The sequence below is a fragment of the Microtus ochrogaster genome, chromosome 21, assembly GCF_000317375.1.
Source record: "Microtus ochrogaster isolate Prairie Vole_2 chromosome 21, MicOch1.0, whole genome shotgun sequence".
NCBI lineage: Eukaryota > Metazoa > Chordata > Mammalia > Rodentia > Cricetidae > Microtus > Microtus ochrogaster.
The window spans coordinates 7,017,892-7,030,391 of record NC_022022.1 but is presented as its reverse complement, the minus strand read 5'-3'; the positions used below and the strand labels follow the sequence as shown (position 1 = coordinate 7,030,391).

General features: G+C 45.0%; 1 protein-coding gene across 1 annotated transcript in view; it reads right to left on the bottom strand.

The window, feature by feature from the left end:
• Positions 1-25: 25 nt before the first annotated feature.
• Positions 26-12,500, bottom strand: part of Wars2 (tryptophanyl tRNA synthetase 2, mitochondrial) — a 77,255-nt gene continuing 64,780 nt past the window's right edge. The window contains exons 4-6 of the mRNA XM_005357090.3: positions 11,166-11,251; positions 2,437-2,555; positions 26-1,112 (exon numbers count right to left, since the gene is read on the bottom strand). Coding sequence (XP_005357147.1) covers positions 664-1,112; positions 2,437-2,555; positions 11,166-11,251 — 654 coding nt within the window. The 3' untranslated portion in view covers positions 26-663. The remainder of the gene's footprint in view (positions 1,113-2,436; positions 2,556-11,165; positions 11,252-12,500) is intronic.

The window sequence follows — 12,500 nt, the reverse complement described above, 5'->3', positions numbered from 1 at the left end:
TGGTTTCTTAGGAAACAAACATAAATTAAGTAGATTATTATATTTTTATTTATTTGTTGTTGGTGTTGGTGGTGATGTGTGTGTGTACTTATACCATGGTGTACAAATGGAAGTCAGAGGACAACCTGCCAGCCAGCGTTCTCCTTCCACCATGCTGGTCTTGGGGACTGAGCTCAGACTGTCAGGCGTGGCAGCAGGTGCCTTGAGCCTGAGCCATCTTCTGGCTCAGGTTAAGTCGTTCAAATACAGGAGGACAAACATCTCAGTGACACGAGAGCTGTAAGCATCAACCTGTCTTTATGAACTCCAAATAGAAAGGGGATTCAGGCTTACAGCACAGGGCCTCTATGCACAGCTTTGAGAAGGGCTCGGAAACAGACAGAGTGCACCTGTCACAGGAAAGCCTGCATAAACAGGCACACATCAGAGCTCAGACCCTGTTAGCTGTGAAGTGTCTGGGAATACTTCAGACCCCAAAGTGCGCCTCAGTTAACTGGGGTGTAGACCCAAGTCTGCTTCGGCTCTCCTGATCATTTGAGACGGAACTGGAGCATCAATTGGAAGCCTTCATCAAATGAAGCTAATAATCAAACCAACTGTGTGCAGACTAAAATCTGCCCAAGGAAAGCTGTCTTGACTGGAGTGCGGTGACTGGCTGCCATTCTACAGGATCCCCACCAATTTCTTCACCTCCTCGAACACAGGGTAGGCTAATTCTTTGGCTTTTGCAGATCCAACAAGTAAAATCTTCTTTAAATGGTCCTTATCTTTTTTCAGTTTCTCAATCTCACTCCTGATTGGAGCAAATTTCTCAATCACAGCATCTGCCACCAACAACTTGTAGTGCGCAGTGTCCATGCCTGCACCACTGCGCACCGCCTCCTCCACCGAGAGGCCTGACACCGCTGCGTGGATCGCCACCATGTTGGAGACGCCAGCTCTGCTGTCTGGCTCATAGGTGACCTCTGATGTGAAGTCCGTCACAGCCTTCCGGAATTTCCGCACGATCTCCTCTGGGCTGTCTGTTATTCCGACAGTGGCCAGTTTGTCAGGGTCCGATTTTGACATTTTGGCAGAGGGGTCACGGAGGGATTTCACTTTCTTCATAGACGCTAGTGAAAAGACACGTCATTAAGAATGTTAGAGTCTAGATCAAAAACACCAGAGGTATTATCTGATTGCACAAATTGCACACCTGAAGGATTTGAGCAATTTATCAAGTGTGGAGGTAAAGACACCAGAAACAGGTCTTGTTTAGTGCAGCATCCACAGCATGGATTAGCAGTGATTCATCCAGTGTATAACTGACACAAATGGAATTATGTTGGCTATATCACTTATTCTGTGCACACTTGTGTCCCCAGCCTTGCATGGCGAGTGCCTTTATCCTCTATGCCATTTCTTAAACTCTGTGAACACTTCATAGATTTTTTTTTAAATTTTGTGTTTGCGGATGGGTATACAGATTCACATGTGTCATGGTGAATCTGTGACCACAGGACAACTTCTGAGACTCTGTTTTGGTCATCCACTTCGTTTTGAGGCAGGCTATGGCTTCCTTCTGCCATTAGGCAGCATCTCCTAGGCTAGCGGGTCATTCTCCTGTTTCCACCTTGCTGTAGGAATGCTGAGACTTTAACCATCTGTGGCTATCCTTCCATGTCGCTACACAGTTACACACTTACAGACACATGCACACACATAAACAGTCACAGAAACACACACACAGAGGGGGATGGCAGGCTGTGCTTCATAAACCAGTGTCATTGATAACTGCTTAGTTTACGGCTATTAATGGTGAAGTAGGTAAAAAGCAATGGGTTGAACATTGAACTCTTACTGCTAAAATGGAGGTGACATCAGTGCATGGGAGACCCGAGCAGAGCTGAGGCTGGCATTTCAGATGCAGTGGTAGGTGTCTGTCCTAGCTCTCTTCATTCAGAAAACAACATTTGGGGATCATCAGTTCTCTCTTATTTGTCTGGACTATAACTGGGCAGTTCTCATTCTCCTGGCCTTTGTCTCACTGTGAACATTAAGAAGGGTGAGGTACATGGGTTCTGGGATCAGCAGGGCTGACAGGGCTCAGCTTGGGATAGCTAGACACATGACTTGGACACAGCGTGAACTTTGTTGAGCCTTGTTCTGCTTATGTGTAAAATAGGGTGTGTAATTTGTTCTATCAAATAAAATCTTCATTTATACACACAATCTATTGACAAATATTTTAGAAACTAAAAATTATGATTTTTAAAGTTTTTTCCCATATTTCACATTTTTTTTAATGTTCCCACATAATCCCAAACAATAAGGATTTCAGCTAAGAATTGTGAAGCCTGTCAGTGAGAGAGCCAAATTTAGTCCCAGCAAAGTTCCTGGTCTCTAGTCCACTCTTCAACACGAGCCCAGTTTCATAACCATCCGGTTGTTACTTACTGAGAATGGACTTGGGCAATGGAAAGAACTCCCCATACTTCTGGTTGAAACTCCGAGCTAGATCCTGGACAAGTTCCATGTGCTGGACTTGATCCTCCCCGACAGGAACGTGTGTGGACCTTTAATAAAACACAGACAGAGAAACTCAGCAAGGCTCCTTCTTAGCCGGAAATGGTATTGCAAGCAGCTGCGTGTCCTGTGCCTACTTCACCGTTGGTGTTCAACAAATGGTCACCAACTACAGAGGGAACACGGAGACCCGAGTCTTTATCTGTGTGTCAGACAAATGCTGAGGAGATGGGTGTCTGCTCCGGTTCTGTTTCTCCCATCGCAAAAGAGTGCAGCCATCAACACCAGCGTGACAGGATCTTGCCAGGAGGGAGCCATGGCATCTTGAATAGCACATGCTCTGCGTATAATTGTGTCTAAAAGACACTCCTCATCCCTCACCCAGTCAGCACAGATCACTGCAACCTAGACCAGATGCTTTTACCTCAGAGCTGCGGCTCACACTTGAAAGACACCCCACCCATTCTTCAAATTAGAGATGGCAGACGGCTCTTCCAGCCAGAGCCTTTCCTCCTCATCGAAAAAGGAAGGATTCAAGATCTTTCGGCAATATGTGTCTCCATGTTTGAGAAATTGTAATCAAAGGACAGCTAATATGTGACGGGGAACGTCAATGAAAATCTCAAAGCACAATGCAGCTGGGTCTAAGAGAGAGTGCAGCCCAAGGAGAGTGAACTGCAGGGCGTGTGAAGAGCACACTGACCCTGAGGTAAATTATGAGAGTCTAGGTTCAAATGCGACCTATGTCCACAGATGCACAGGTCTGTAACGATACAGCAACCTGGGAAAGGCTGACGTTCCAGGCACTGGGTTGACTGGAGGACTGACAGATAACAATGATGATCACGATGACAACGGAAGAAGGAGAAAGACATACTAAGTCACCTCACTGTAGCTGCTTAGAGAGAGCAAAGAAAATGATTTGAGAAAAGGAACTAAGGAAACTTGAGTTTTATCTAAAAGTTTTTATTTATTAAAAAATGAGGATATGAAAAAAACCCACTCAGAACACAAAGAATTTATTATTTATGATGGTATCATTCCTGCACGCGCAGTTCAAAGCACAGACTCCTGGGGTGGAGACGGGTGGCTTCAATGGTTAATGCTGGGCTGTGGGGTCAGGTTTGATAAAACAGCTACAGCTTCTGACTGAGGAATTTTATTTTAACCCGGAAGAAGCAGTGAATGAGCATCATTCAAGCCTTCATTTCCTCTGCAAACAGAGACAACGATGCACCATCCTCTTCCGGCTGTTTCCAGGGTTACCAAGGGTAGCTCCTGAGAGTAAACGCTCAATACATGGAAGCAACTGATAGGGCAATCACTCGTTAATGTTGGATATGACAAAGGGCAAAATGCCAAGAGAGAGACATAAATGGTCTTATGGGAGGCACACTGGTTTCACTAATAAGATCATCTTTATTTTAAAGGCCAACCCTGCAAAACAGAGAGTCCAATGCTCCACCCCAGAGATGGCCATAGACCTGGGGACAATCCAGATTTGGGTACAAACTGTATGTGAAACTGACATATTGGTGATCCCCAAATGTAAATTATGAACTGTATAGGACTCCTGAGAACTCTGACCTAAGAAAGCCAGAACACTGAGTAAAGTGGCTTGTGAACCAGGAAGTGCTTCCTCCTCTCTGGAGGTCAGCAAAAGCAGTTCCGAGAAACTGCAAAGGGCCTGGGAGAGCTAAAGTCACTGGAGCAGAAGGCCCGTGGCTCACTGAGTGGTAGAAGTAGCTTGCTTACTTCGTACCCTCTGCTCAGCACGGGCTCCTCTCCGGGGTCCACAAGCACACAGCCTGCTTTTGTCGATTTCTCTTCAATTGGTCTCTGCTACTCCTACCTGGCAATTATACTGATGCCCATAAGCAGAGGTCACCTTGGCTCCCCGAGCCCAAATTAGCCAGCAGAGCAGGTTAAAAAGCAGTAACAGTAGCCCATAGGAAATCACAGTGGACTGCAACTAACACAGAAAAAACAATTACCATAATCAATACACTTTAAGCACATCAAAATGAATATTTCCACATGTCAAAATGGTTCCAGATTCACAAAGTCACCCCCTCAACAGAAAACACATTTAGTTTTCATAATGACACTGTGTGCGTCTTGCCTTATGTCGGATCCTTGACTCTTTTCTTACAGTTCTGTGGGGTTTTGATTTTTTTTATAAGAGGATTAAAACCATTTTAATTTTTTTCACCTGGCCCCGTTGCTCCACGTGGCATCTGCATCTGACTCTGGTTTGTTTGTTTCTGGTCCCTCCTCCCTCGGCGGCCGCTGCCGCTTTCACCTCCTGTAATTTATCTTGGCCTCTGCTTCTCAAGCGCGGAGTTCACACTCCACATTAGCCAGCCTGGCTTTGATTCCGCTCACTCATGGGGCTTATTCTCTTCACGTTTGCAGCCGCTCGCCTCGCAGTCTGCCTTTCACTTCAAATAATTTAGGGCTGCGCTTTTAAAATTTATATCCGACATAATGATATCCATATTAATACGTCCACTCTTCCTCCCCTGCCTTTCCTCCCTCTCGCCCTGGCTGTGCTTTCTCAGACACAACATAAAACAAAAGTCTTTCATAATTTTGATTGTTATAACTTCTGTCACATAATAATGCCTCTGATCTTCTTCTCTGGTGACTGAACCGCTTTTCTCCTGCTTCGATCCTTATTGCCTGGAGGTTTGCTTGGGCTCTGCCCCGCCCCTTTGGCAGCATCAGTGTCCAGATGAATGATCATTGCCCGTGGAGATCTTGCTTTCCTACTGGCTTGGATGTGCCTGTGGGGTTTCAGAACTGCTGCCTTTACTCAGCAGGCCGGGAAAGGGGTCTGGGGTTGTCTTTTCTGTCACAAAGGGCTGGCTCCCCGTCACTGATTGCTTACTGGACATGCGGCAGTGACTGATCATCACAGCAATTAGGTATCAGACATTGATACTCAGTATACATTGGGAGGAGCTGTGACTTCTGACGAGGCCTCTCCTAGGACTGCCCACCTCAAGCAGGGCAACAGCATAGTAAATGTGTGGTTTCCCTGACACAGGACCCGTGCACAGTCGTGCTACTGTGAAGTTGTATTTCCTTTTCTTTACCATCACTACCATGCTCTAGGCTGGTAAAACAGCCTCGCAACAGACTGGCCCAGCTGCTGTTCTCTTTAATCCATCCTTGCATTTAAGGTTTCCTTTGGAAAGCATCGATGACATCCAATTCGCTGGTCCTTAAATTCCACCGACAGCCTCCCGTTCTGGGAGCACACATTGGTTAGTTTCTTGTCAACCACAGTTCCCTGCCCTCTGCGAGCTCCCAGTGTCCAGGACCAGAGCCTGGAGATTCTGCGCCTGACTGCCTTCCAGTGGAGTTTGATTTCACAGAGCACTGTGCACTATAGCTGTTCCAGAAGAACAGAGAATGGATGCTGTGCAGACAGCATGGTAGAATGAAGTTGGTACAGCGGCTTTCAAGACCACGGAAGAAAGATTCCAGGCCAGCCTGGGCTCACTGGATAAAGTTTAAGAACCCTAAAATTTTAAGACGAGCTCTAAAAAAGCATACTCCCAGGGCAGCACTTCCAACCCCAGACAACAGGAAAACTCTCAAACCGAAATTCCAGGCCACTTATTCTCCTGTCTACATTTTTGTTTCTTGGTTGTACTTTAACTGTTCCCCAGAGACCATGTGCTAAAGGCGTGGGCCCAGTCTATGGTGCTACTGGGAGATGTGGGAGCAGGCAGCTAGAAAGAAATTAGGTCACTGGGGTGTGGCCCTGGAAGGTGATTTGGGGACCCTGGTCTGCCTTTCTATACCTGTTTCTGGTCACCATGGAATAAGGCAGCTCTGTCCCACCATGTGTTTCCATTACGACATCCTGCTTCACTCTAGACCCACAGACATGAGGCCAACCAACCACATTCTGACACTGCTGACACCCAGGCCAAAGCTGACTTCACTAAAGACAGCCGACTGACAGAGTTTGGCTTTCTACTTACAGCTTTTAAAGGGCCACCTCCTCATTTTGTGCCATTTCAGAGTTTTTATTTAAAACATGTATTTACTTTGTGTGTGTGTGTGTGCACGCATGTGTGCATGGTATGCTTGCAGTCACAAAACAACTTACGGGAGTCAACGCTCTCCTCTCCTTCCACACGGTTCTTCGGCTTGTGCTTAGGTTGTCAGACCTGGAAACAAGTGCCCTGCCTGCTGAGCATGCCCACTAGGTCCATCTTTTCCTCTGATTTATGGGCTCAGCTTTTTCTTGTTTCTCCTCAAATTCTTGGGTCTATGAAGAACTAGCAGATTTTCTCTGAGAGTTAATTTATCTCTTTTTTAAAAAAATGGGGAGAGATCTCACCCACCTATCTTACAGAGCCATCATGAGAATTTGAATGGCATGTATCTACCAGCTATTGGATGCTCTGGAGACCACTGCTCAACACTTCTCAGTCTTCCCTTCTCTTCCCTCCAAGGGTGTATACAGCGGCACTGCCTAGAATTATTGCATCACAAGTACTTAGCCAACCCTGCTGAATATAAATACATTGTGCATATCTCTCTATATGTATATATATATGTATATATACACACACACACATATATATATATATATATACACAAGAAGATAAACAAAAACAAAGAAAAATAAATATTTACTTACTATGTGGCCAGCTATTTAATTTTTTGAGAATGTCAAGAGTATCACATTTACATCGACGCCCTTTCCCCTCTTCCTTCTCCCCCTCCAACTCTGCCCATGTTTACTCCAACTCACTAGTAAATTCATGACCTCTTCTTCTATAATTATTGATACACACAGACAGACTGACCGACAGACAGCTACACACACACACACACACTCTCCCTCCTTACTGAGTTCATTGAGTGTTGCTCCTATGTTTATGTGGTTAGGACAGACCAGTTGTGACTGGAAACTATCAGGGCGCTTGTCCCTGGAGAAGACTGAGTCGCCCTCTTCGCCTACAGCTCTTCATCTGAGGTTGAACCCATCTACTTCTCTCATTCACAACGGTGTGCCATCTGGTGTTGTCATTTTGTAGGTCTTGTTTAGGTGACCATATTGTTGAGATGTCGTGGGTACAGCTTCCCTATCATATCTAGAAGACATTATCTCGCAGTTGGCCTTCTGGTCCTCTGATGGTTAGCTATTTAAAATTAGGCATTCAGGGCTGGAGAGATGGCTCAGAGGTTAAGAGAACTGACTGCTGTTCCAGAGGTCCTGAGTTCAATTCCCAGCAACCACATGATTGCTCACACCCATCTATAATGAGATCTGGGACCCAGAATATTACATACATAATAAATAAATTAAAAAAATAAAATTAGGCATTCAGATAAACAAGAAATGTATGAATAAAAATTAAGAACTTTTGCTATTTTGCTATTTTTGAGTGCTCTTTCTTCATATATTCAATATATATACATATTCAACATGCTATTATCATCAATATTATTTTGATAGTGCTAGAGACTAAACCTAGGGCTTCATGCACACTGGAAAAGCTCTCTACTACTGAGTTACATCACCTACCCTCTTTATACTTTTATTTTGGGATGGGGTCTCACTAAGTCACTCAAGCTAGCCATGAACTTGTGACCTTCCTGCCCAGTCTGATGAACAGCTGGGATCACAGACCTTCACCTCCAGGCTTGGCTTAAATTTCTGTTATTTATCATATTCTCCAGATAATATCATCTCAGTTCTCCAGTCCTGGGTCCCTTAAACAACTCCTATGGAAACAATTACATGTCCTTTATAAGCCAATCTGAAGCGGCTTCTCCATTCCTGGTCCAGTGTTTGTTCTCTGGCCTACCATACCACTTATTCTAATGCTGACTTTGACAAAAACAAATACAGAACCTATATTTGACTTGCACCAGCATTTTATGCAGAGGACACACAGATTTTCTGGTGGATAGAAGCCACAGATATTTTACCTGTACTTCAATCTATCAACCTACCTATGTTTGTAATATAAATATTCCTAGACATGACTTTTCCCAAATACAGAAAGACATGAAACAAAACAAAAATAAACAGAAAATACTCCCAGCTGCATAGGTGGTCTAGCCTGAGACTAGACAGAAGGGAACACTGGGCTGCTTCTCTTATTAAAGGGGCATGCAGATGTGCACATCTGTAATCCAATCATGGCATTAGATCTGGCATGTAATTTCTAGGCTTAGGAAGGAGACCACCATCTTGAAGACAGATAATCACCTGGTTTTATAGAAAAGCATCTTTTATCTGTTTGCATGGACAAACTGTATATATCAGAACACAGATGAGAACAGAAGAATTCTGCCAATATCATCCACCCTCCTTTCTGAAGCCCAGAAGAAGCACTATTCCAGCCACTAAGGAGATCAGTAGAAGTTAAGGAACTCTTACAGAATGGGAAAGAAATGCCTATCTTGGAAACGCTAAGTACTTCTATGAGCGATCCCTGCTGATGTTGGAGGTAGACTTGCAGTGGCATTTCACTTGTAATTTAATAAATAAAACTAACTTGAAGACCTGGAAAGCACAGCAGCCAGCCACTGGCTCTTACCTCGACCTCAGTCTGAAAATGGCGATCCTGCTTCTAGGAATCTCAGAATGAGACTGAGACTGAGAGCCGTCTCCTCCCGTTTTATAATCCTCTCTGGTTCTGGGATTAAAAGCCTGTACCACTACCACTTGGTTTCTATGGCAAGCTATTGTGATTACTATTGGGATTAATCTACTGGGATTAAAGGTGTGTGTTATTGCTACCTGGTCTATAAGGCTGAGTGGCTGTTTTACTTTTCTGATCTTCAGGCAAGTTTTATTTATTAAAATATACATGAAATATCACACAAAGACTAAGACAGAGAAGAAGCCAGCAGAAAACTTTAGGGTTTACCTGCCACATCTGAACTACTTACAGCTTTGTGTATGACATGAGGACATTCACAGAGTGGGACTTGACCCTAAAAACGGTGGCACATAAAACATGCTTTGAGATCTTAGCAAGTTGCTTTGCTAATGCCAGCCTTCTAAGTGTCCTCCTAGATCTACAAATGATGAAGTTTGTATCATATGCTACTGATCCTATGTAATTCGTTCAATAACTCTCAGAGGTGTCTATGCTTATTTAATTTGCAAATAAAAGGACTGCAATATCATTTTGCAAATTAGATTTTGGGCAACTGATGAAAATATGTATCAGTAGCCTCTTACACAGTTTTAAGTTTTGCAGCTACAGTTACCTAAAAACCAACCGAGGCATAAAAACATACATGAGAAATCCCAGAAATAAGCAGTAAGTTTAAATATGCATGTTACTGTAAGCAACACACTGTCCTTCCCTGCCTGCCATCAATCAGCAATCAGCACTCCCATGACGACTATGCACCCCGACAGCTATATGTGCTCTCAAGTCACCATTGTGCATTGCCAGGGCACAGCCTCACAATGACTAAGTTACAGCACACTGGTCCTAAAGTGCGCAGACAGTGCTGCTGGCAAATCAGATATATAGAAGGGACCTGGTGAAAAGATGAGCGTTCTCAACTTCAGAAAAAGAAAGCAATCATGTATTAAAACAGATAAAACCTCTAATAGGGACTAATCGGTCTGAGAAATTACAGAGTTGGGAAAAATTAAGTCTGTGCTAATTTTACCAAACTAAGAAAGCATGGTAAGCACGTAACCCCTGCCGCCACAGCTTCAGCTCACTGGTGTCACCAAACAGCATGAGAAGCAAGGCAGATGACAGCACAGTAAAATAAACTTAGAGCTGGACCTGGGCACAGGCTGCAATTCCAGCTACCCAGAGCTGAGTCAAGAGGAATACACATTTGAAGACTGTGAATTCAAGGCCAGTCTGAACAACTTAGCCAGACCCTGTCTCAGAAGCCAAAACGCAAAAATGGGACTATAAATCTATCACAGGGTTCATCCCCACTAGAGAACACAAGACAACTGCATACAGAGAACAGTGCTCGCCTGCCTGTTCTCGCCCACTGTCCTCCCTTCCTCCTTCTAACTCACCCTCTTCCCCCTTCCCCTCCCCTTCTCTTCTCCTCTTTTTCTTCCTGGTCACAAGATGAGCAGTTTGAGCTACTCCCCATTTCTTGTCACTGCCATGCAGCACCCACTGCAGACTCAGAGCCACAAGCCTCCCTGACCTTAGACTGGGAGCACCTCTGGGTCTCAGATGCTGACTCCAAGCTTTTTTAGCTACGGTGACTCTGGATTTGCTGCTGACCACGCTGTGCCTCGGCTTTCTCTTCTGAAGAGCAGGGTGATGATGATAAACTTCACAAGGCTATTAGGTGTCATGTACAGAGATGGCTCAGAAAGGTCCCTCACACACATTAGGCCTTCTGCACTAGCTCCAAATAGTCAGTCACTGAAACACACACAGATTTAGTTCGCAGTGTTGCCTGGTACATCTGATCCTTTCTGTAGCCCCTTCTCCGCAAGTCAGACCTTTCCCTGAGGTGTTAAGAATACTATTGTGTGGCACACGCCTGCAATTTCTGGACACGTTCACCATGAGCATGGGCTGCACAGTGCGACCTTCCCGTGAACAAGCAAACGACACTCACACACAGCCTTTCTTTTCATGGAGAGGGTACACAGGCACCAGAGCAGGGCTGGCCTCCCTCCTTACTTGTAGCACAGAATGTCCGCTGCCTGCAGCACCGGGTACGTGAGCAGGCCCACTGTCCCATCATGCTTCTGCCTTGCAGCCTTAGCCTGCAGAAACAAGAGAGAAGAGAAAGAAATCTGACGTGGACCCGATTACACTGCTCAGCTAAGACACTTTGAAGGGAAGCAAGGAGTGCTCTGGAGGTCCTGCAATAACACATATCCGGGGCCTTCAGCCCCTCCGGCATCACCTGCCGCTTACCATGGTCATGCTCCAGGCTCCAGGAGAAGCAAGGGCAACTTCTTACCATTTGTATCTAAGTTTATTCTCGGAGCTGGGGCAAAGCCCACCTGAGCTCTACCACTGAGCTACACACAGGGCCCCTTGCCCCAGGAGAGATCCTGGACCACCTCTATTTCACTTTCATTTCACTAAGGACAAAGGGATTTTCTAGATTCCAAATCAACTGTGTTCAGAAATGAACTATGTTCACAAAGCCTGATGAGCCAAGCTCCATCCCCAGGACCCATACTCTGGAAAGGGAGAGCTGATTCCGGGAAGGTGTCCTCTGGTCTCCACATGCCATTGCTCACCCTCCCCCCAGACATGATAAATAAAAACATTTAAAAAGATTAAAAACTGAAATTACATTAAATTTACAGATAAATTTTTACTCCTTCCTTCCTTCCTTCCTTCCTTCCTTCCTTCCTTCCTTTCTTTCTTTCTTTCTTTCTGTATGTGGTCTTGTGCCTATACATGTTGGCATGACTGAAGGTATATGCCAGAAGCTTTCATGTAGAGGTCAGAGGACAACTTTTGGAGAGTCAGTTTTCTCCTTCCACTGTGGGCTTTAGGAACTGAATCCAGGTCATCAGGCTAATGCTGAGTCATCTTGCTGCCCAATTTGAGGATATATTAGTACTATTATTTTTATTTATCTATTTCTGTGTATTTATGTATGTACATGCCACATGTGAGTAGGTGCCTGCATAGCCAGAGAGAGAGGGTGTAGGATTCCCTAAATCTGGACATACAGGCTGCTGTGAGCCACCTAACGTGGTGCTGAAAGAGTAAAAAAGATCTCATAACTTCTGAGCTATCCTCCAGCCCTTTACTTTTTATATTGGCATGCTGGCCTTGCAAGGTGCTGTGGAAAACACTAGTGCTTACTGAGTGCTGTTAATCTGCCATCCAAGCTCTATCCATCAACCCTCCAGATAACCCACCTCAGCAGCCCTGCCCCACCCTTCACACCACTCCCCTGTGCTCACTGTCCCTGTGCTCACTGTTCCCGTCCTTCACACCATTCCTTCTGTGCTCACTGTCCCCAGTTTACACCACTGCTGTGCTCACGGT